Source organism: Drosophila melanogaster, chromosome 3R (genome assembly GCF_000001215.4).
Source record: "Drosophila melanogaster chromosome 3R".
Classification (NCBI taxonomy): domain Eukaryota; kingdom Metazoa; phylum Arthropoda; class Insecta; order Diptera; family Drosophilidae; genus Drosophila; species Drosophila melanogaster.
Genome location: NT_033777.3, coordinates 7,357,467 through 7,379,714, shown reverse-complemented (window position 1 = coordinate 7,379,714; position 22,248 = coordinate 7,357,467). Strand labels below are relative to the sequence as shown.

At 40.2% G+C, this 22,248-nt stretch overlaps 6 protein-coding genes across 7 annotated transcripts; 5 read left to right on the top strand and 1 right to left on the bottom strand.

Moving 5' to 3' along the window:
- Positions 1-10,409: 10,409 nt before the first annotated feature.
- MstProx lies at positions 10,410-13,776 on the top strand (the record flags this gene model as incomplete). Its single annotated transcript, NM_141462.2, is given in 2 exon segments — positions 10,410-11,074; positions 11,180-13,776. Coding segments are annotated over 2 exon segments (2,898 nt in total). The 3' UTR covers positions 13,413-13,776.
- Mst84Da (Male-specific RNA 84Da) lies at positions 13,453-13,865 on the bottom strand. Its single transcript, NM_079532.3, has 2 exons — positions 13,744-13,865; positions 13,453-13,688 (listed from the first exon to the last, which is right to left on the bottom strand). Exons 1-2 carry the CDS (start codon positions 13,780-13,782, stop codon positions 13,536-13,538), a joined length of 192 nt encoding a protein of 63 aa, NP_524256.1. The 5' UTR covers positions 13,783-13,865; the 3' UTR covers positions 13,453-13,535.
- A 222-nt stretch (positions 13,866-14,087) lies between these two features.
- On the top strand, positions 14,088-14,555 carry Mst84Db (Male-specific RNA 84Db). The gene is made up of 2 exons (NM_079531.3): positions 14,088-14,139; positions 14,193-14,555. Exon 2 carries the CDS (start codon positions 14,210-14,212, stop codon positions 14,432-14,434), a length of 225 nt encoding a protein of 74 aa, NP_524255.2. The 5' UTR covers positions 14,088-14,139; positions 14,193-14,209; the 3' UTR covers positions 14,435-14,555.
- A 486-nt stretch (positions 14,556-15,041) lies between these two features.
- Positions 15,042-15,461, top strand: Mst84Dc (Male-specific RNA 84Dc). 2 transcript variants are annotated; one of them, NM_001104231.2, is made up of 2 exons: positions 15,042-15,108; positions 15,170-15,461. In NM_001104231.2, the coding sequence occupies exon 2, from the start codon at positions 15,186-15,188 to the stop codon at positions 15,351-15,353; it is 168 nt and encodes a 55-aa protein (NP_001097701.1). In that variant the 5' UTR covers positions 15,042-15,108; positions 15,170-15,185; the 3' UTR covers positions 15,354-15,461. The 2 variants fall into 2 exon arrangements, with proteins under 2 accessions (NP_001097701.1, NP_524254.1); NM_079530.4 differs by having other exon boundaries at positions 15,042-15,112.
- Positions 15,462-15,941: 480 nt separating this feature from the next.
- Mst84Dd (Male-specific RNA 84Dd) lies at positions 15,942-16,408 on the top strand. Its single transcript, NM_079529.3, has 2 exons — positions 15,942-16,024; positions 16,077-16,408. Exon 2 carries the CDS (start codon positions 16,099-16,101, stop codon positions 16,315-16,317), a length of 219 nt encoding a protein of 72 aa, NP_524253.1. The 5' UTR covers positions 15,942-16,024; positions 16,077-16,098; the 3' UTR covers positions 16,318-16,408.
- Positions 16,409-17,591: 1,183 nt separating this feature from the next.
- Positions 17,592-18,347, top strand: CG17944 (uncharacterized protein). Its single transcript, NM_169184.2, has one exon. The coding sequence runs from the start codon at positions 17,684-17,686 to the stop codon at positions 18,284-18,286; it is 603 nt and encodes a 200-aa protein (NP_731158.1). The 5' UTR covers positions 17,592-17,683; the 3' UTR covers positions 18,287-18,347.
- The last annotated feature ends 3,901 nt before the right edge of the window (positions 18,348-22,248 follow it).

Here is a 22,248-nt window from a genome sequence, read left to right as displayed (position 1 = left end):
ATTTACTATCAGTTACATTGCACAAACAAAAGGTAAATAAATCTTCACATATTTCATTAAAATTTAATACAATTTTATTTGCATTTTAGCTGCGGCACATTTTTCTATTTGCCGCTCATCGCGTTGCTTTCAATATTGGGCCTGGTTTTATTTATTTGTAATTTTTTTCAGCGCCAATAGGACACACGGCGAGCAAACAAAGGGAGACAAAACATGTGCAATAAAAATGTGAAAAATAAAAGAGAGCAATTCGGTAACTAGCTCTCGTAGTTTGCCGTCCATACAAACATTGTCGTTACGTATACGCGTCGTTGGCAGCCGCTATTGCACAGACATTTGCATGCTCCGCGCGCCAGCCCTGCATTTGATATATTAAACTTTCGAACTATAACTCAGCATTTATTGTGAATATTTGATTGTTTTTATTGCCGGCGAAATCAAAAATTGAACAAACTTGTTAGCGACAAAATGGAATAAAAGCAATTTTCCTCTGAAATTGCAAAGTTTTTCGGAATATGCTGTCGTTGAAATCGAAAAATCTCAAACCGACAAAGCCACTACCTGAATCATTTGTACGGGCTGCATTACACGTTTATTTACACCTGCAAGGTAAAATGTAGGTTAAACAATACGCACATGGCGCCCGACCTCAATGAAGTGTTAGAATTCACCCAAAAAATGAGAAAAAAAACCCAAAAACCGAGCGGATATTATTGCGGCTCAATAAAATACTGGATCGAGCCTTCGCATGAAATAAGGTTGTAATAAAGGCCGCGTATCAGGTGGATCATACAGAAAGGGCACTGGCAACCAATTGGAAATACATTTGTCAATAACCACACAGGCGAAATAAATGCCGGATCGGAACGGAACTGCCCCTTCGCCTGGCCCTCGGCAGATGCCGTGTTTTGCGGTGGAAATGGGCGTGTTAAGTTATTGGACGCCTGCTTTGTGGGCCCAACAGCTTGTAAGTGCGGTCGGTAGGGGGATAAGCAATAGTCAGGGGGCCATTGTCGCACCTGCGGCAGGAATCTATTATATTTCAATAATGCCGCGACTATCGCATAAATAAACAACCGCAACCAGCCAAACACATGGCAGCAACATAAATCTGTTTGTTCATTTCCATTACCATGCAACATCATCTCCAACTGTATCTCTGCGTTTTTTTTCTGCAAAATATGGCAATGGCGATAATGGCTATATAAAGCCCATAAACTGACCGGAATCCTCGTGTGAAATTAATAGAAAAATGGAATTTCATTCATGAATGTCGTAGAAGCTGTCTTTAATTGGTTTATTTATTTATATTTCCCCAAACTTAAAAATTTATCAAAGCAACTGGCATGGATATGTACGAAATTCTAATGACAGTTTTTGCTGTTTCGGTTGTTTGCCCAGCTAAAATAAATTGCACGCCTGAGCAGCCATCGAATGTCGTCACCATTCCCATCATCATCGTCATTATTATCTTCATCATCTTTTTCATTGCTGTCCCAGGCCACAGTGCGTATACTTTATTTTGTTTCGTTACGTGCTGTCTGCATCCAGTCATGGGTGACTTGCCACTCTCAAAGTTTTCCCACAATGCTAAGGCGTCCTTGTATGGAAACTCGACTTGTTTAAAAAAAAAAAGAAAGGGGTGGCCACAAAAATTCAAATTCTTCACCAAGTGAATAAGAAAACGAATAGACCATAAATAAATGGCTAGCATTGGGGAAAAATTAACAGCAATAAAAATATCGTTCTCGAAAACCAATAATCGTTAGGTTTTATTACGTTTCGTACTCGACAACATCGTGTTTTCACCTTTTTGGAACGTAGCATATAACAACATATAGTAACATATGATCCTATACAGAGATAACTCGGAGACAATTTATTTTAATTCACTTTAATTAGCTATACTTAGTTTGACTAATATTAAATTAAGCGACAATCAGAGTAAAAGGATTATATTTAATAATATTTGCTAGAAACAGGCTTAACATACCAAAAATGCTAACCTATCACCTTATTTTTAGGTAAATAAATATTTTTCGCATATAAATACAAATTTATCGTTTCTTTGTTTGTAGCAAAAGCCTTGCAAGAAGGGCGGGTCAGCCCCTGTCTTATCAAAGTAAAAGTCGACGCAATGTCACGTAGCCTGGTTATGATGTGTGGGCCCACGAAGGCAACATCGGCTTTCGCATCCTTAGGTCCCCGTGCAGCAATTGGCCAAGTCTAGAAGTCCTTATATGTCCTGCCACGAGTCCTTGCATGAGGCACGCCTTGGCTGAGTTATTACTTAGCGTCGTTTTCGGCACTGTTTGAGTTTACCCAAAAATACTTGTTATTGCTTATCGTGAAAGTAACAGAACATTATAGCTTTTTATATCATTTACGTTTTACGTCATGTTTGGCACAAAGCAAAGTCAAGGGGCATGTGGGTCTTCCGTTTCCTTGGGTAGTTTATGACGGATGGGCCTGATATGCGATACTTGTTCTCCGTTGACCAAGTTTTCCTCGCCTGCTTTCTTTTCCCGACATTACCGACACACGCACCCCAGAATTTGTTCGTTCGTTTCATGCCTTTGTTTTATGCCTTATGTCATATTTCTTGGCATGGCTTTTTAATATCATGTGACTGGCGTTGATGTCGTGGCACGTAAATGTTTTTAATGTCCAATAAAATTATCGTTTCGGATAAAGATGTTCAGCAAAAACAAACCACCCGACATGTGTATGAACACACAGGGTACTTCGGTTGCGGAAATGGTGCCATTTCATGACAAGTGTTGATTGTCTGCATGAGTAACATACCACTTACGTTTACAACAAAGAAAATTGTTAGATTCTATGAATTTGATGAATTTGATTTCCATTCCAAGATTTTCTTGTTTGAATTACGAATTTCAAACTCAACTGGTTGAACACTTTTTTTTTACTTTTGGATAGAAGCCTTTAATTATGAAAATGATTATATCCAGTTTAATTAGAAAACATTCCAAAAAAAACTTTTTATTAAAAACGGAAAACAAAGGTGCCACTTCCTTTTTATTACTCATCCCATTAATTTCCCTTAAATTCCATTAGGCATGCAGATATATTGTTTTGGGGATTCGTGCATTTGGCAAATTGTCTCAGATTTTGACAAAGGACTCTCAAATTTCCGCAACACGCATTTTTCGTTTGCGGGACAAAGTTTAAGCTCAAACCCCAATTTTTTGCTGTCGGCCCAATTTTTTTTGCGTATATTGCAGTGACCAAAGCACAAAGAGACAAACACACACGCATTACGCATACGCCGCGTCAGCCTAATTGACAAGGGTTGAAAATGCGGCGGCAGCACAACTTTTTTGCTGAAATATGTCAAATGTCATGTTTAAAAGGGGACAAACTTTTTCCTAGTTTCGGTTTAACCCTTTCCGTGTCCGCGCCAAATGGCATAGAAATGTTCAAGTGTCCGAGGACTTAAGACTTGCGGAATCTGTCTCATTGCCGCATTAAATACTTTGAAAATATATCCTTCAGAGTGCAAATACCCTAGTTCCCCAGTCTGCACATCAATGAATGTTATCCAGTTTTCACGGTAACTGTGTGTTTTCTTGAATGACAATTATAGTCTTGCGATGAATATAAATCAAAATGCAGCAGCGAGGGGCGAATGATGATAAAGGTCCAAATCGCATACGCAATTTGATCAACTTGCAGGAAACACAGAGGTAAACAATATTTTTCAGTTCATTGAACGGAATAAGCTTGTTTCCGATAAGGAAAGCCAGCCAGTGCACAAAAACCCTGGCTAACACGAAAACTCCCATCAGTGTGAGGGTGTATGTGAGTTGCGAATGGTCCACAGACATTGTTGTCCCTGTCTGGCTGTCTATTGGCCTCGTTCGTTTTGACCAACGTGAAACATGCCACAACAACTGGCACAAACAGTTCGGGCAACGTTGCAGAGTTAAGAATTTCTCTGTGCCAATAAGTAGCCAAAAGGCCATGCTAGACGGATGTGGATGGGGGAAATTAAAGCTTTTGATATCGAATTCTAGTTTGCAGTTTCGCATTTGTAGTTCGTACTTTGTATTTGGACCCGGGCTCTGTAATTTTATCTGGCTTTTAGTTTTCGCTCAACTGACAGTTGTCAAGGAATTGAGCTTGCGCGGATTACGAATCCTTCTCGCTTTCGAATGGACAACTACGCTTCAAATAGTTCGGATGGCAATGCGATATTTGCTGAATCGTTGTTGCGTAAACTTTTTGAATTAAGTATCAAGTTAAGTATCAAGTATCTTATTAGGTCACTTAGTTATTAATGCGTTTTGCTTTAATTGGACTTGTGTTTAAATCTAAGCTAAAAAGGAGATATTATAGAACTCTCTTAATATGCAAATAGATAACATTTATACGGCCTTCTTCATCTTCTTTTCCAACTTCTTTCACTCGGATTAAATTTCAGCCTACATTAAAGTAATGCAAATTAAACTGATATGCTTCTATATTCCGATATGCCAGAGCTATAATTTTCAACAGCTGCCATAAAATCCCAGCGAGTTATGTAATCTGCAGAACAAAAGCTCACTAACCAGCGAAACAAATCAGGTTGTCGCACACCTGTGTGTCCTTTCCCTCTCTCTCTTCCGTTGGCTCACGCTCGCTTCAGTTTGAGCTCCTCAAATAAGCAAATCACGTGCTTTTTGTCAGCTTAACTCAAAAAAAGAAAAAGCAAACTAAAAATATTATGTTTGTGTCGATGGCACAAACACAGCATAAACTTTCCTAGACCACTGTGCCTATTAAGTAGTTTCCTTTTAAAAAAATTTTGGTAAACATATTTAAAAACTATTTATATATTAATAATCAGCTTATTAAAGCTTGTGGTACTACCTTATGCTGTTAAAGCTTTGTAAATGTACATATTCTGTACCGGACCTTAAATGGTAAGTAAATATTAAAATATAATTATTTATGACGCTCAATGTTTCTTTGGATGCATTAGTTTTGGGATAGAGTACAAGATAGTTGTTTAAGGCAATGGAACATGTCAGGGGATAAGTCGGCAATACGCTGGCTTCGCAATACTCGTATGTAATAACCGAGAGCGGCAACTGCTGTGGATACTTAACGTGAGCAGATGATGCTGCATGGGTAAGATCCGCGATGTAAACTGATGGCACTCTATTCTGTTGGGGTGTTGAATACAACTGATATGACACGTTGCGGAACTTGCAAATTTATCAGTTTAATAATAGTCGGGCAGCAGCAGCAGTTGCCCTTTTAAGTTACTTTTCCGAAGGGAAAATGGGGAGGGAATTGCACGCCTGCACGTCCAACTTTAGATGTCCAGCAGAGTAAGCAACATTTGAAATTCGACTAAAAGCATACAAAAAGAGGGACACTGAGGATGTGGGGCGAAAGTTCGGGCGGGCGAAGCGGATATGTTGCGTTGCACATGTGACAAGTTTTTGTATGTGATGCTGTCGTCGAAAGCGGCAAAAACAGTTCAGCTGGTTTGAGTTTAGTTCAGTTGAGTTTCTAGTTAAGGTGAACTGCCATTTTACAGTTTGTATATCAAACCGGCACAGGAGAGGGTTGGACGAAAGCAAGGACGAAGGATGAAGGGGCTCAAACCAGTAACAAAAAATTGCATTGCATACAGCGCGGGGTCACGGTTTCAAATCGTCGCCGTCACACAAAACCAGGAAAACTTTTTTCACGCACCACACAGAAAGAAATATAATGGCGGTAAATGTATATAAGATTTAATCTTAAATATAAGCTGTTTTGTATTTGCTACATATTATATTGTCTATACATATTCAAGAAACAAGAAACGTTTGTGTCACTGAATAAAATACAAAAACATATATTAGAATATTATTTACCAAATTAGCTAATGGAAAATAAAATTCGGCATAATAAAAAGGTCTTCATTATATAGATTTCTTTTGAAAGCGCAGCTAATGATACCAAATATAATTTTTTTGTGCATCTGAGTGCGCTTTCTTTCTATTTTTTTTTTTTTTTTTTTTTTGGTTAGCGACGAGGCAACTTCCAAAATGCATTTCACTGCGGCTTTCATTTTCGTGCTTGTTGGACACGCCCACAATGCCACCCTGGTCCTTCCGCCCCCGAAAAGCGAATTCCTTCTAACGCCTTTTTCTGCCACAGCATCGCTGGTTATAAATTTAAGTCCTGCGTGGTTTTAATTTTTTCGGGGGGCTTCGCAACTGTTCCTCTTCTCGTTTTCTGTTTGTTCTTACAACACCCCCAATGGAATCTTGAGCTGCAACCGTGTGCAATTCCCACATGTCCTCGTTGTGTCGCTCCTGGGTCAAACGTGTGCACTCGGTTCAGTTGGGGTTTAAACGGTTAAGTGCTGGCTAAATTGTTTCATTCTTTCCTTGCTTACCTTTGGCCCAACCGGTTTTTGTTTCCCCACCTGAATTGTCCCTTTATTCCCAGTCCCATTCCCATTCCCATTCTCATTCTCGTTCCCGATCCCTTTTGTATCTTTTGTTCAAAGCCATCCGTCCGGCGTGCGTGTCTAAGGTTAAATTGCACATGTTGCCATGCGTTTTTCCTGCTGCCTCTGATGGTTTTGTACTTTTGGGTTTAACCTCAAGGTGTTAAGCTGACGTCGAGCTGCCGTTTTTTTGCAGTTTTTTTCTACCGACTCTATTGATTCTCAAAGACGCAGGGCAGAGTGCGTAATTGGCAAATGATGTAGTTCCAGCAGCCCAGTCTTGGCAGGAAACCCGTCCAAAAATTTAGTGAAACTGAAAGAAATTCTTACTCGATCAATACGATCTAGAAAAATATTTTTTTCTTGGACTCTGTTCACTGAAAAAAATATAGCAATTAATTAAGTGAAACCTCCTTACACTCTTTCACCACAGAGTAAAAGGGTATACTACACTTGTTAAAAAGTAGGTAACACGTAGAAGAAAAATATATAAAAAATAAAATAAAGAGTAACCGCTATATATGCTGTTAGCAACAAATTGACAAAATGTTTAAAATTATTCTTTTCGCTTTGTTGTGGACACTATAAATCTTTCAGATAGCTTGCGTCCCCACAATCTGAACCCCTAATCTTAACTTGAAACCATCAATAGGTCTTAACATTCATACGGAAGGACATGGCCACATGATATAAGATACGTAGACAATACTACCCACATGTTCTAAAGTCTGATAGTCTGGCACTCAATTATGACGTTAGCTCTTCATAAATTTAGCTTTTGCCCCAAAGAAATATTATTGTACTTTACCACCGGCTGTGTTTCACAATTGACTTTTTAATTTTGCATTAATAAAACCCATTTGATTTCCTACACTCAATTAAACTGGCCCAGCACAATAGCACCGTTCGAAAAAATCAATGGGATGGTGGTGAATAAAAACGCATACCGCATACGCAGCGTTGACAATAGATAGCCGTCCCTTGCCCGCGGGCTCATTGAACAATGCGCTGCATCAAAGCGCCAAAACAACGCGATATTGCAGGAATAGAAATATAGAAAGGGAAAAATCCAATTGCACGTTGATGGAGCAGCCAAGGGTACAGGAAACTCAGCTCATAACCAACCCATTGTGGATTTTAGCTCAGCGAAATAACACTCGCACGTTCGGAGATCTGGCCTTGGAGTCGAGTTTTCAGCTTGGACAATGCAATTGCTGTCGTAGAGCCGAAACTCATACAGCCCATGGGAGCTAGGATGGGACGAACACTGCTGAGAGGAGTGAGCCGAATAGCTATCAGTTTTTCAACAATTATTTTCATTTTTCATTCTCGCATATGTTGCGTATACGCAACCGAGAAGAAGGCCCATATTGTATCTACACCTTTCGCGGCAACTGCTTTTAAAAGCAGAATAAGACTTGAAAAGGACTCAAGAATTCTCGGCTAAAATCGTACACAGCCATCTCTCTCTCTCTGTCGGAACACATTTTCATGTTCCCTTCGTTTCGCTTTGAATCTGTCAATAATTTTAATTAGCAATTTTCTCGGCCAGACCGTAACAGCTACGTCGTTTTGACAAATTAATTTCCGTTTCTTTTTTAATTATCTAACGGTTGGTTGAGCTTGGTCCTGAGTCGAAAAGCGATCCATTTTGCGTTGTGCAGGAAGGGTCTGATTGGCCTTCTCCAAGCGTAAGAAATAGGAAACGGAAAATGCTCGTTATAGCCATCCTATTACGTGTAGGCTTTCTTGTAGCCTGAGATATATACACAAATGTCACACCGATAAATACAGTTCTAAAGTGAAGACATGCTTTTAATATGTAAAAGTTCATATTTGAGTTCTCATTCTCTAGTTTCTGCTTTGTCAAGCAAAGCGATTATACGATTTATTCTAGGCAAGGATGATCTCATCATGTTGTTTATCATTATCAATACTCAAGCAGAGTGTCAACCAAAATTCCTACATCCAGACGGACTGCTCGTTTTCAGGGGATAATATGCCTCTTAATACGTTATAGTACATTCTTAACCATTTTTAAAACCAACATATAGGCAATACGTATTCTGTTAATGCAAAATATCTGGCACTTATCCGTAGAGCGATTTAAAGGCATTAACGCAAAATATCCAAGGTAGCATAAATTATTAAATTTATAAATGCAATTCGAATCATTTTATGTAATTAGTTGCAAAGGCTATGGAGCCATTGTTCATAATGTGTTGTCATATCAAGAGTGACGGGTTCAAATACCTCATCCCAATTATTTAATTGTACGTCATTTTTCTCACTCTTTTTTCTCCGATTTTTCATGGTATGCTGAAAAATCTACTGCGACAATTTCAAGCTCATTAAAAATTTTCAACTGAAATATTCCGCCGGAAGCCGAGTCTCTGTGTGTATTCACCCTTAACGGAGCACGTCTGCCATTTGTGCTTACTTGTTGGTACACAGTGCTCCTGGTAAGTACGACTACATTCGGGTCTAAAAAAAGGTATCCTTGACGAACCACGCTCGTTTGAAAGGTTGAGTTTTTACTTCATTTAGGATTGACAGCAATAAATACTTTTAGCAGCCACTGTTGGCAACCACATGGTATGCCATGTTTCGTATTTTAGTTTTCCTCATTTCCTGAATTAAACTACACACGGATATATTTAATTAGATGACATACCTGTATTATTATTTATTTTTTTTTAGACCTCGTTAACTTAAGCCCCCAGCCCACAATATCTGTTCCCTTTGCAATATGATTTATGTTCAAGTCACATTCTTGCAGGTGAAAATTAAGCTGTAACATTTATATGCGGTGTGCTTAATAATATTCGCGACAGGTCGTCGGGACATTGACTGAAGCCAGGTGGAGAACGAAATATACAAGAAGAAAGGAATTTCGAGACCGCGTTTCTGAAGGAATAAAAAATTGTTTAATAAATAAATAAACCAGATTTTCTTTAAAAGGTGGCACCGTCTATTCACCACTAATTCCCAGACTTATATCCACCGTACTAGTGTGACTACTATTTCTCGTCCTCGTGCCACATCATTAGCGCTTTTATTGCCATACTGTGTGCCTGTGTGTTTCCTATATTGTCGGATCGAACGATATATCAATGACACACACAAGAGTTCCGTAAAAATATATATATGTATGGTCCATCTCTGGAGAGTTAACAGTTAAATTTTCTACGAACAAGTTTCTTTGGACTATTGCCTTATCGGATTGTATTCACTTTTTGTCACATAATACTCACAATCGGTAGCAATCTTAGTTGGTTGACTTTTTGACTGCGCTTTATTTCACTCCTTTGTTAACATGAATCGATTTTTATTGGAGATGCTGAAGGATTCGCTCCATTTACCTCCAATGCCTTCACATCCACCACTAAAACACTCCGGAAAATGCCGTCGTTTTCATTTGGCAGGCAACTTAATTCATTTGATGCATTATTTAAATTGCAGTACCCGCACAAATCACACAAAGCTCTCAACACATTTTATTCGTTGGTGTAAGTCAAAAACCTCTAAGCGATTGGATTCAAGGTTACGTATAATGGTTTATTTCAAAACGATTTTAGGGTATAAATAAATGTTAAAGCTTTAAAGTTTTAAAAAATAAATATACAGGACTTTAAGACGTTGGACGTCTTGCACACAATATATGGAATGCAAACTTTTAAAATATTTTATAATTTCAAGCAGTATTTGAATTGTTATTTAATAACTCTTAACTTGAGTGTAGTGAAATTGCTTTTATTTTATTTTACATATTCAAAATGTTAATCGCAGTGTTGGGACCCATAAAAATGTCAGTTAAATACAATAATTCAATGCAAGTTCTTGTTTATATAAATCCAACTTTCTTTGCGTTCGCATCGGTCGCGAAATGGAACTACACACCAAAATATTTATTTTAATTATAATAAATCCAAATATTTTCATATGTGAATCAAAGCAAATGAAGCTTTTGCTAACAATTCCAGACGACTATTGTGAAACATATTGTGGTGGCATCTGTAATGATACAGTCGCTTCAAAGACTTGCGACAGAGAAGCTTATGATTATATTGCCACCAATGAATACCATTTAATTATGAGAGACGGACATTTAGAGGTTAACTGGAAAATTCCCGATCCAAACATTTTCATCATAAGTCCGATCAGCAAAGAAAACCGTTTGAAATTGAATGAGCTAATTGTATCCGATACAAGTTACCCAATACGTGCAGTGGATTATCTTCGGCAACTTGGTGTGGAGACAGTAACACGTTTCGAAAATCAAATAAATTCATTTAAAGTAATTGAAAGAGATGTCCATTATATCAATGGACCTAAGTCTCTTAAAATAATTATTCAAAGTAACCTTTACCTCAATGAAATAATCGAATATATAAATAAGACAACGGATAATGTGAATGAAATTATTATCAACGCATATAAAACGGTTGAAAACCAGCAAATTGCGCTAGACAACCTTATTTTTAATGGGAAGTCGCATTTAAGATCACTTACATTTATTGGATTTCAAATTGAAAACTTATCCACGAAACCATTTGCTCAGTTTATTAATCTCAAAAGGATGGTTCTTACCAATTGCACGGTTCGGAATTTGACATTTTTAAGGTTTGTAAAATTGATTAAAATTATAGCTTCCTATACATTGCTCTCTCATTAAGTTGTTTGCAATTCAGTATAAATAATTAATTTTCTATTACTAACTCTATTTAGAACTCTTCAAAAGAGCCTTGAACATTTGGAGCTGGATATCGACAACGAGGTGGATTTAAAATACTTTACAAACTTTTCCAGTCTCAAATTTATGAAGGTTAGGAACTACATTCCCAACAAGAACTTCACAGCTTTAATATGCACACACAAAAATTGTAATTTTATCCGTGGAATCAATGGGTTAGAATGCCCTAAACTTTGCCAATGTCTCTATATAATTGATGACTTGGAATTAAACATAGACTGCAGCAATCTGGGTCTTTTGCAAATTCCGCCCCTACCAATTCCAAGTTATGGCGGTGTGAAGTTGAATTTTTCCAATAATTCTCTCTCTCAGTTGCCAACTATGACTTTACCTGGATATAAATTGGTTAAAAGACTTGATGTTTCGCGGAATAGGTTAACCAACTTAAGTATCAATCACCTTCCAGCGAAACTGGACTATCTTGATGTAAGCTTCAACGAAATAATTAATATGGGAAACGATGTAATCAAATACTTAAGAACTGTCCCCATCTTTAAGCAAACAGGCAATCAATGGACTATTCATTGTGATGACAAGCCGTTATTAAATTTCTTTAGACATCTCAAATTGATAATACGGATGAAAAGTGCTGAAATGAAACCTATGTTCTTGCACTCGTTAACCGAATTACCTAAGGGGTTTTTGAAGTTTTTGGGAAAGCACTTCATTTGGCTAGGTGTGAGAAAACAAGAATACTATTTGATCAATGAGGAACAGTTGTTGCAAAGTATGCATCGCAAACTAAACAACCTTAATACAATTATGAGCATCTATAAGTATATGGAATGGCTTCACCGAAAACTAATATTCGTCAATCGGGAGTATGATCTATTTTATATTCGTCAAATGGCAGCCCCCTGTCCTCATAAGTGCGAGTGTTGTTATAGCCGCGATTCACTTATTTTAAAAATAGACTGCAGGAATAAATTTGTATATAACTTTCCCGATATCGTTGCTAGAAATAGTCGTCTTATGTGAAAACAAAATATGTCTAGTCCTATGGAACTGCATTTATCTAAAAATAATATATCAAACATAACCATCGCAATGCTACCAAAGGAACTAAGGTTTCTTGATCTACGTTTCAATAATCTCGTTACCCTGGATGACAAAGTCCTGAGTTACCTTAAGAAAAATTCAATTAAAACTAAACTTTCTGGGAATCCCTGGAATTGCGACTGTAAGTCGAGATCAGTCCTTTCCATTTTGAGAGATCACGAACCCCTTGAGTATGACGTCACGTTGAAACGTTGCAATATATCTCCAACGGATTGTCCAGATGTTTGTGTCTGCTGCTTGGATAACTTGACATGGCCATCATTTATTGTCGATTGCAGAGGAGAAGGACTTCTACAGATGCCTTCACTTTCAAGCAGGGTTACCTATGTGGACCTAAGGAATAACAACCTTACGGCCCTGTCACAGAAGAATCGTTCTTCTATCGAGAACAGATCGTTAAAGCTGCATTTGCTTGACAATCCCTGGTCTTGTTCTTGCAACGATATAGAAAAGATAAATTTCATGAAGAGTGTGTCTTCAAGTATAGTAGACTTCACTGAGATAAAGTGCAGTAATGGTGAGAAGCTAGTCTCGATTAATCAGCATATTGTGTGTCCATCTGACCTCTTTTATTATTTGGCACTCGCGATCTCCCTAGTGGCCACGATCATTGCCTTAAACTTTTTGATATGGTTCAGACAACCGGTCCTGGTCTGGTTCTATGAGCACGGTGTGTGTCTCAGTCTGTCAGCCAAGCGGGAACTTGATAAGGACAAAAGGTTCGATGCCTTTCTGGCGTTTACCCATAAGGACGAGGCTCTGCTGGAGGAGTTCGTGGATAGGCTGGAACGTGGTAGGCCCAGGTTCCAACTCTGCTTCTACCTGCGAGACTGGCTGGCGGGCGAATCTATTCCCGATTGCATTGGTCAATCTATAAAGGACTCGCGGCGCATTATTGTCCTCATGACAGAGAACTTTATGAATTCCACTTGGGGTCGCCTCGAGTTCCGACTGGCCCTCCACGCCACCTCACGCGATCGGTGCAAGCGTCTGATAGTGGTGCTCTATCCAAACGTGAAGAACTTCGACAGTCTGGATAGCGAGCTAAGGACCTACATGGCATTTAACACCTATCTGGAGAGAAGCCATCCGAACTTTTGGAACAAGCTGATTTACTCGATGCCGCTACTACCAAGCTACGTTGACTAGGACATTACATTATTAATTTCAATAAGAAACAAAAATATATAATTTGTTGTCTCCCACACAGTTTATTTTTTGAGATTTACATAGTTCCCGGAAGTATTCCGACAGGTTTCCGGGTCAACTGGTTTAGCAGCAAGGACCGCAACCGCAAAAACTGCTGGTGCCGCCGCAGCAAGGTCCACATCCTCCGCAAGGACCACAGCAGGGGCCACACCCACCACAGCAGGGGCCACATCCACCACAGGGTCCGCATCCGCCGCAGGGGCCACAGCAGGGGCCCTGATAAATCATATTAAAAGTATTCACTCGACTTACGAGACCGATAAATACATACCCCAACCAAAACGTAATTCGGGTTGACGTACATGTACATGATTTTGTTTCTTAAAAGATATTTCCCAACCGGAATCGAAAGGAACCGAAAATTTAGGTGTTAACTATTGAAGGTGGAACGGAGAACTGACTGAATGTGATCCAAATTAGCCGAAGCTTCATTTGACAGCAGTCATGAGAATTTCAAGGCTAATATGATCCGACAAATTATATTCATTATTATTATTATATTCTGGTATCCCAAAACCCATAATCTAGTTAGCTATGGATATTTTCGACAGTTGTCAAATTCATATACCAACTTGTGAGTCAGGTTTCCATCATTCTTATTTTGGTTCTCGGCCTGTAATCATCGAAATATTTTTTCGTCCTAAGTTATTTCTTTGTTAGGTTCAAAGTGAGTATTTCTCAAAGTGTAAGCATGCGAAGTTTTAACAAAATTTTTCTTAGAACTTTACGGAACCATCATGTGTTGCGGACCCCTTGGATTCTGCGGACCCTGTAGCCCGTGCGGCGGTCCTTGCGGACCTTGCGGACCCTGTGGTCCTTGCGGTTCCTGCTGTAGTCCTTGTGGATCTTGCTGTGCGCCTTGCGGCCCTTGCGGTCCTTGCGGTCCTTGCTGCGGGGGCTGTGGTCCATGCGGGCCTTGTGGACCTTGCTGTGGACCTTGTAGGCCATATTGCGGGTGCTGAACAACAACCACAACATGTAAAATATCTTTTTCCTGTGAACCACAAAGTGGAACTTAGGACTGAATGCGGATAAACTCTTCTTAGCTCGCGGGCCTAGTCAATAAAATAAGAATTTCAAAATACCTTTTCCGATGGTTTTTCTCTTCTAAATGGTGCAACCTTTGTCTTAGCTATGGATACCAAATGCGTGACAATAATAATTTATGTAATATAATTGCGAAAATTAAAATTGTCAATTCTTGGTGGATTGCGATCGTTAGAGGGGGCGGAGGAACATCCTACGTTCATATCGACTAGGCTTGTGATCCAGCTCAAGAATAAATAACCTTTTCTTCTATTCACTATAGCATAGCTATTACTCTACGAGTGGCGGGTATAAAACCTGCAACCGTGAATTTAAACCTCATTCAATAATAGTATTTGTCTGCAAACGGACAAATGTCCGATAACAATAATTCTATAACAATAATAACTATTTTTAACCATCAACCGCTGTACATAAACATAATTCGAATTCATAGTAGGCTATGGAAATCGTTCTTGACCTGTCAGACCCACCTAACCTTGTAAGTTCGGAAAATATATCATTCTCATCTCGACCCTTGTGCTGCTCGCATCAAAATTTTGTTGTTTTGTCCCAAATACTTGTTTTTTTTTTTTGGCTTCTAAAGACCGTTGGTAAAAATGTTTATTGTAAAGTTAAAATAGTATACATATTTATTTCGTTTATTTTAGACTTCTCGAATTAATCATGTGCTGTGGACCTTGTGGATCGTGCTGCGGATATTACTGCTGTGGTCCCTGCTGTGGACCTTGTGGACCCCGATGTGGGCCGTGCGGATCCTGCTGTGGACCCTGTGGACCCTGTGGACCTTGTTGCGGACCATTTGGCAGTTGTTGCGGTGGCTGTTGGTGCTAAATGCTCGCAATTGGCAGCCGAATCGATTTGTGAAACCATACCACAATCCCACCATGGTTAAACTAACACCTGAAAGTTAAAAGCCACAAATATATATATATGTATCTTAATGCAGATCCATGTTATCATTGGGATAGTTCACCATTGCTCTTACTCGGCGTTACTCGTTGACATAATAGGAATGCGTTTCGTAATATGTATGTGGGTGTAGGTTTCTTGATCAGGAACACTAGCCGGATACTAAGCGAGCAGATTGTATTGCGCTGCGAGCACAAGTTGCTATATGGAAATGGTTGAGACGTTCTTGGTAATACCATTTTATTTTACACGAATGACGTCTCAAGGTGATTGATTCTGCCTTCCGACGAGCTTCACTAGGACGTTCTTTGTTGTTCCCATCTGGATCAGTTGTACTGCTTGCTACGGCAGGACATTTTCTTAAGCACGTTATTGTAAAATTCACTAAAGAACAAAATTAAATTCCTTTTAGGGCATTGATATAAAATTTTTATTAATTTTGCATTTGTTTATTTTAAATCTAGAAGGCTTTGAATCTATATTCTACTTTCCTGTGCAAGTTCTATGTAAGCAAACATCAGTTTTCATCTTTCCCTTAACCCAAGAACATCAAAATTTGAGCTCTTTTCCAAGCTTTTTAGGTTCAGCACTTTGTACGTAGTTTTTTATTTAAGAAAATTGTTGGTATAATAGCTTTTCTTTTAGTTCTCAGAAATTAAAAAAAAACATGGGCTGTGCACCGGGCGGACCTTGCTGCGGACCCTGTGGACCGTGTTGCGGACCCTGTTGTGGACCCTGTTGTGGACCCTGTTGTGGACCCTGTTGTGGACCTTGCGGGCCCTGCTGTGGCCCCTGTGGACCTCGTTGTGGCCCTTGCGGACCCTGTGGACCGTGCTGTGGCACTATGGAAAAACGAAATGGCCTTCAGCGGTGCTGTCCTTTTTAGCTGTGATTTCCCGAATAAGCAACCAAACTGTGTCCAAAAAAAGATTTCATTAGTCTATTGTGACAAATAAAGGGGAACTATGAAAACTATCAAATTAATGGATCTTAGCAGGGAGCCAATGTAATCATTGCAATTTCATTCATTCACACTCCGTACAAGAACTATAAAGATTACTGCTTTTCCTCTGCTACCTTTGCTTCACAAGCCGATGACGAATGACAAGCCAATCCAAAAAGGCAGTAGCTGAAGAGAGAAGCAATCTCCATAGGACAATCACCATAGGACAATAGACCAGGCTAACACTGAAGCCTGCGGCAATACATTCACACACGTAATAGTTGCATTGGGCTTAAAAGGAGCAGTTGGTTTATGCCAACATGCTCAGGTAATTGGGACGATGCAGTTGGAAAATAAAAAGTAATCCTGCCCTTGCAGCAATTAAATTAGCCAAATAGGGGATGTTAATTAGTGTCAAGTACCTTGAAGTAAATGGTGCCAAAAGAGGCGTGGCCGAGGCCAATCAAAATGATTTCCAAGCAATGTTACTCATACGCCCCATGTAGCTGGTCCCAGTCAATTATTAATGGCTGCTCGGCGCGAGTGCAGACTGCTGACATCTCAATTCAGGCGAATTGTTTATAGTATGCAAGCAATAGGATGCCAGAGGAATATCTGGGGAACTGATTTTCATCATTCATTTCGCCAGTCGACTTTTCCACTTTCCACGCTGAATAATGAAGGCAGCCATTTTAAGTGTGCGCCTGCGAGGCACTGGCTCTCCCGATGACGCAGTTAAGGGAATTCTCGGATATGTAAGCTTCTAGCATTTAGGCCTCATACAAATGTATAGCGCATCCTGTTATATGAGTAGCAGACGAGCAGGATAATCAAGTTCCGGAAGGGGTCGAATTAGAGCTGCCTGCCAGAATCGCAGTCGAAACGCTTAATCAGTGCTATATGCAAGTGTAATCCTAGAACTCGCATATGCCGCAGCCGACTATTGCTGTACTCAGGGAATTCGGGGTCAATCCCTGCAGAAATGTTCGTACCAATTCAGAATATATGTAGAAGTTAAAAATCTGCGGTTTTGATACTTTAATACTTTCTCAATATACTAGAGCACTATATAAGTCCTAACTCCTCATACAGATATATATATTTTGGATCATGTGAAAAGTTTGTAAAGTTTAAATATAAAGTTGAGAAATATTTTGTAAATGCCTTGAAATAACACTTTGAAATATATTTTCTAATCTCAGTTAGCCAGTTTAGTGGACAGTTGAATTGTCCCACCCAAAATTTTTTGTTTCCATCAGCTGTGTAAGGCCCGGTCATCGGACTTCGATCACCAGAAATTTCCGCGGCTATGAGCGAAGAAATCAGAACAAATCCTCCGAGAATGTGGAGCAGGTCTAGTCCGTCCCGCGTCGTAGAAGCCGCGATGATTGGGGATGGTCCGCATGTGTTACTACCACGTCAAAACAACCCAAATCAGCCAATTTCGACGGCAGCAAATCAACGTCCCCGAACATCAACGTCCCGACGATTGAAGTTTCTGAGAAAAATGGCGTTCAGCAACAAAATAAGGAGCTTTGGAGGACCTGCATCCAGGTTTGGTTCCCTTTCGCACTCGGATTTCGGAATGAGACGAGAACTGCGAGGCGATTTCCATTGGCCGATGATAGAGAGCTGGCTTGAGTTTCCCACCTATAATAATGAGGTAGACGAGGATAGTGGTGAGCTCCACGAAAGTAGATTGTTCACAGATCGACGCCACTGGGGACGGGCTCAACTGTACTTCCAGCAGTATCTAGGGATCCAGCACCGCCATCACCACGATCCGAGATCATTCTCCCTGAAACTCGGTCTAAGCCCCGCACACATAAAGTCCATTTACGACGCGCTGTATGGCATGGGTCTCAAAGAGACCTTGAGGCTGGCCTTCAACGAGTTGCTACACTTGCACTAGCTTTGGGGACTTTTTTGTTCCAACTATCGGTAATAAAATTTAAGGCTAACTTTTTATTCTTAATGTGGCAACTTGCTCCTGAATTGTTCCCACTGGAAAACCCTTTAAAAAATAGCACTCAGCCGCCGGCAAGTTTTTTAGCCAAGATATTTGGCCAAGAAAATCGCGATGTTGTGCATTTATGGAAATCGTATGCCGCTGTGTGTTCGCCAGTACAATGCGAGTGTTTGCAGGGCTTGAGGTAACTTTGCGACAAAAACTAAACGAAACGAGTGGAATTTTAAATACCCTTATTTACATCCCATATGACTTAGCACTTTCTTTCACAATATGCCCTTGTTTTGAATTTCTCTGGGGAAATGATGTATAATATCCCCGTCTGACTGGGCTGGTATCCACATATGCCGCAACTCTTGCACAGCGCTCCCGAAATAACAAGCAATGAACAGCGCGCCCAGCACGCATGTATGTGAATCCCGCACTTATACACGCACACTCTCCACCTTCACACACTCGCACCCACAAACACATGCACAAAAGACGCTCTGCGTTCATTTTGCGCCTTATCTGCGGTCGCAAGTGTTGCGCCATCGCAGCCCGAGTGCCTGAAATTATGCTAATTCCTTCGTTTTTATGCAGCCAACATGGAGCAGCAGCGGGAATCTGCATTCTCATGGCCGAATCTCCTCCAGCTCCTCCAGCTGCTGCGTGTTGGTTGTTGGTTGTCGGTCGCCGGTTGTTGCTTGTTGGCTCTTGCTGCTCCGGCTGCGCATTTTGCGGTCGAGGCACTGGCAAAACGGACACCGAATTCTAGGTAATATCACCCGCATATCGATACGATACTAGGATTAATTATGAATGAAGTAGTTTTAACCTTAAAAACACCTTTTCATTATTCTTGAAATATAATATATTTCACTAATTAAAGTGGCCTAATTTGTATGTAAAACTCTTCCTGTACGGTATGCAAGTTTTTTTTTACAGTGCATGGGTAGTACGATGAATTTTACGGCATAGAAGGGACGGCCTGCTGATAACGCAACATTAATAACACCCTCATGGCTGGCTTTCTCTACTTGATGATTGAAAATCCTGAAAACTGCGCCCGCGCCGCAAAGTATGCAGCATTCATTTACTTATCAGCCGTGGCGAGGGAGTTGGCTCCTGCGGAGTCCACGCTCTGTCCCGTATTTGTGGCACATTTGGGAGCTAAGCAGACAAAAAGTTCCCGAAAACAGAGTCAAGCAGCTGCTGCCTCTTCGCCAGTGCCATTGCTACAGCCATTGGTAACGCCATTGGTCTTGTTGTGGCCAGTGTTAACATAAAACTTGTGCAGCGATAAACTCTTGGCCCGCCCAGCACATTGTCCATTCGAACATTTGTTAGCCTGCCTCTCCGCTCTGGGCCAGCTTCTGGCCGTTTTTGAATCCTGCTGCATATTCAACGGCTCTTAGCTCGCCCAGCATTTGGAAATTCCTCTTAACAAGGTTCTCCAGCGGCTACTAACGGAATGCCCCATTTTTTTTACAGATTTAATTGACCCTGTAATCGAGGTATCTTTCTGTCGATACACTAGCTATTTTCTTCGATTATTCCGTGAGTGCTGTACTTGAAATAAACATACATCTCGGTGATGCTTACCGGAGGCAAACATCTCTTCGTTTTTCTAAACAATTGTTTGATGTTCAACCTGCCCGTTTAAGGCATCGAATTTGCTAACTTCATAAATGTAGCAATTCATTCGGTTTTTTACTTTCGCTTCTGTTGCTCAAAATTATATTTCCACTGAATAAAATTCTTTTCGGAACTCTTAACAACGTTTCAACACTCTTATCGAGGACCACCGGGTGATGGGTTAATGAATTCCAACCGTAATTACCCATCCAAGGGGAGTGATTACCCCAAAGAGGCCCGACTCAGCCGATTCGTTATGAGCGCCGACCAAGGGATCCTTTTAATTATTGTTCACAACTGGCGGATGCAACTTTATCTTGTTTATATTATGCATGTTTTTTTCGCCTTCGCTCGACCATTTAAATATTTCAGCTGCGGTAAAGTTTCGATTGTGTTTGCAGTTTTTTCGCTGAATATTTACCCAATTTATTTTGCCCCGGCTATTGGTCTTTGTTTTCAATTCCCGTGCTGTATTTCGATTGCATATTTAATTGAATGAGCTCTTCCTGCCCGTTATACCCAATTAGCTGAAGTGTAAAGAATTGTTTTTAAGCATCTCTAAGGCTGGTAGATGGGCCATCGATCCAGTAAGGAAAACATTAAGATAGATTATGTTAAGATAGCTTACAACAAAATTTCAAGACAAACAGTTAATCAGTTAAATATATTTCTATATTGAAATGAAATGTTATGTAAGCTACTAGCTAGAAGTGGAACTTGTAATTTTTCGGACCTCATGCCTAAAGTTGATAACCTTTGCGGGGGCAGACGAGTTTCCAATCCCCACCCCTATTTGAATGCGTCAACGTCTGTGTCTGCTCCGCTTGTCAAGCATTTTACGCATGAGAAAGTATTTTCAGTGAACAAGTGCGAGGGTTGAGCCGAGCTCTGCAAAAAAGTATCCCCAATGCAGAAATGCACAAGGAAGCCCCATAAAAATAAATCGAATTGAGGCGACGGGAGCTGGGACTGGAAGGGAGCGGGATTGGGATCGGGATCGGGACTGTCGGGATAACAAACGATGCTCCATGCCAACAGAGTGGGCGGAGTACGGCGGGAAACGCAAGTTGGGTTTGTTTATGGCGCGATACGAATGACACGTGACTGGGAGACACCAGACAAGCACCGGCACCGGCGGCACCAGACGCTCGCAAAAATTATGAAATTTAGCGCAAGCCGCAGAGCTCGAGTTGCAGAAAAAATACATGCACATGGGTCTCGCGCACACAGGGACAGATCCAGTTCTATGACAGCTTTACCGTATCACACCTGCCGCACTCACACACCCGCAAGGGGGAAGGTAAGGCACAAACTGACGGCCAATGCGCTTAGCACTTTCATTTCGTTTGCTGCAAATTGCTTAACCACAATGCATATGTATGCAAAGCGGTGACACGTACCATGCACTGAGCGATAAAGCAGACTGTTTCAAGGAAAGAAAAGGAAGCCTTCAAACGAGGAACCAACAACTTAAATAAGACATAATTCGATTTAATTACCAATATGACACAATATGAATCAACACATGAATCATTCTATACATTCGTTATATTTACTACAGTTTCTCTCACCAGGCATTTTGAAAAAGAACTACATGATTTTCTAAAATTTCTTTCTGCGCAGAGGCGGATGACGGTATTAGCAGAGCGGTTTTTTCTTCAGGCAACTGTTGCAAGGTGTCGCCAGCAGCTGCTGGGCTCAATCTAGCTGCTAACGGCTTAACGCTTTGCTGCCTTTTTTCCAAGGTTTTCCGGCGGTACATACACACACACATACTCGTATGTAGTTGTAAGCTTATGGCACTCATTGTCAGTTACTAGGCGGACAGACAGGCGAGAATCATGTGCAATAATAGCCAGGATAACAAAGATGGTGTTTTTCCCGTTCAAGTAAAGTAAGTTGGAATTAATTAGTTAAAGCTTCATTTAAATTGTTTTCGATCTTCAAAGAGGCAGAAAGTTTTTTGTGTGTCCGTTCTATTGTACATTTTGATTAATTCCCACTTCCATGTATTTTCACATCGGCTGTATCTATTTTAAGAGCTTGATGTAAATTGTTTCCCTTACCACCTCGCCACCAAGCAGCCATTGCAACCATTTCCTTGGCAATCCGTTTTATAAGCTCACATGGACTGGCGTATTACGTATACGCATTAGTATTTAGGTGCCTGTAGGCTGATTATGACAGTGTTTGCACTTTCCATCCGAACCTTTTGTGCTTTTGTGTAAATAGGAATGAAAATTCATTTGATTTTTTGTACTTTTGATGAATGAGAAGCAGATTAAAGC

Excerpts from the sequence above, each read along its gene's own strand:
- Mst84Da (NM_079532.3), bottom strand. The coding sequence starts at position 13,782 with ATGTACATGTACGTCAACCCGAATTACGTTTTGGTTGGG. Across the intron at positions 13,689-13,743 it reads CGAATTACGTTTTGGTTGGG|GGCCCCTGCTGTGGCCCCTG; the intron begins GTATGTATTTAT and ends ATGATTTATCAG.
- Mst84Db (NM_079531.3), top strand. The coding sequence starts at position 14,210 with ATGTGTTGCGGACCCCTTGGATTCTGCGGACCCTGTAGCCCGTGCGGC.
- Mst84Dc (NM_001104231.2), top strand. The coding sequence starts at position 15,186 with ATGTGCTGTGGACCTTGTGGATCGTGCTGCGGATATTACTGCTGTGGT.
- Mst84Dd (NM_079529.3), top strand. The coding sequence starts at position 16,099 with ATGGGCTGTGCACCGGGCGGACCTTGCTGCGGACCCTGTGGACCGTGT.
- CG17944 (NM_169184.2), top strand. The coding sequence starts at position 17,684 with ATGAGCGAAGAAATCAGAACAAATCCTCCGAGAATGTGGAGCAGGTCT.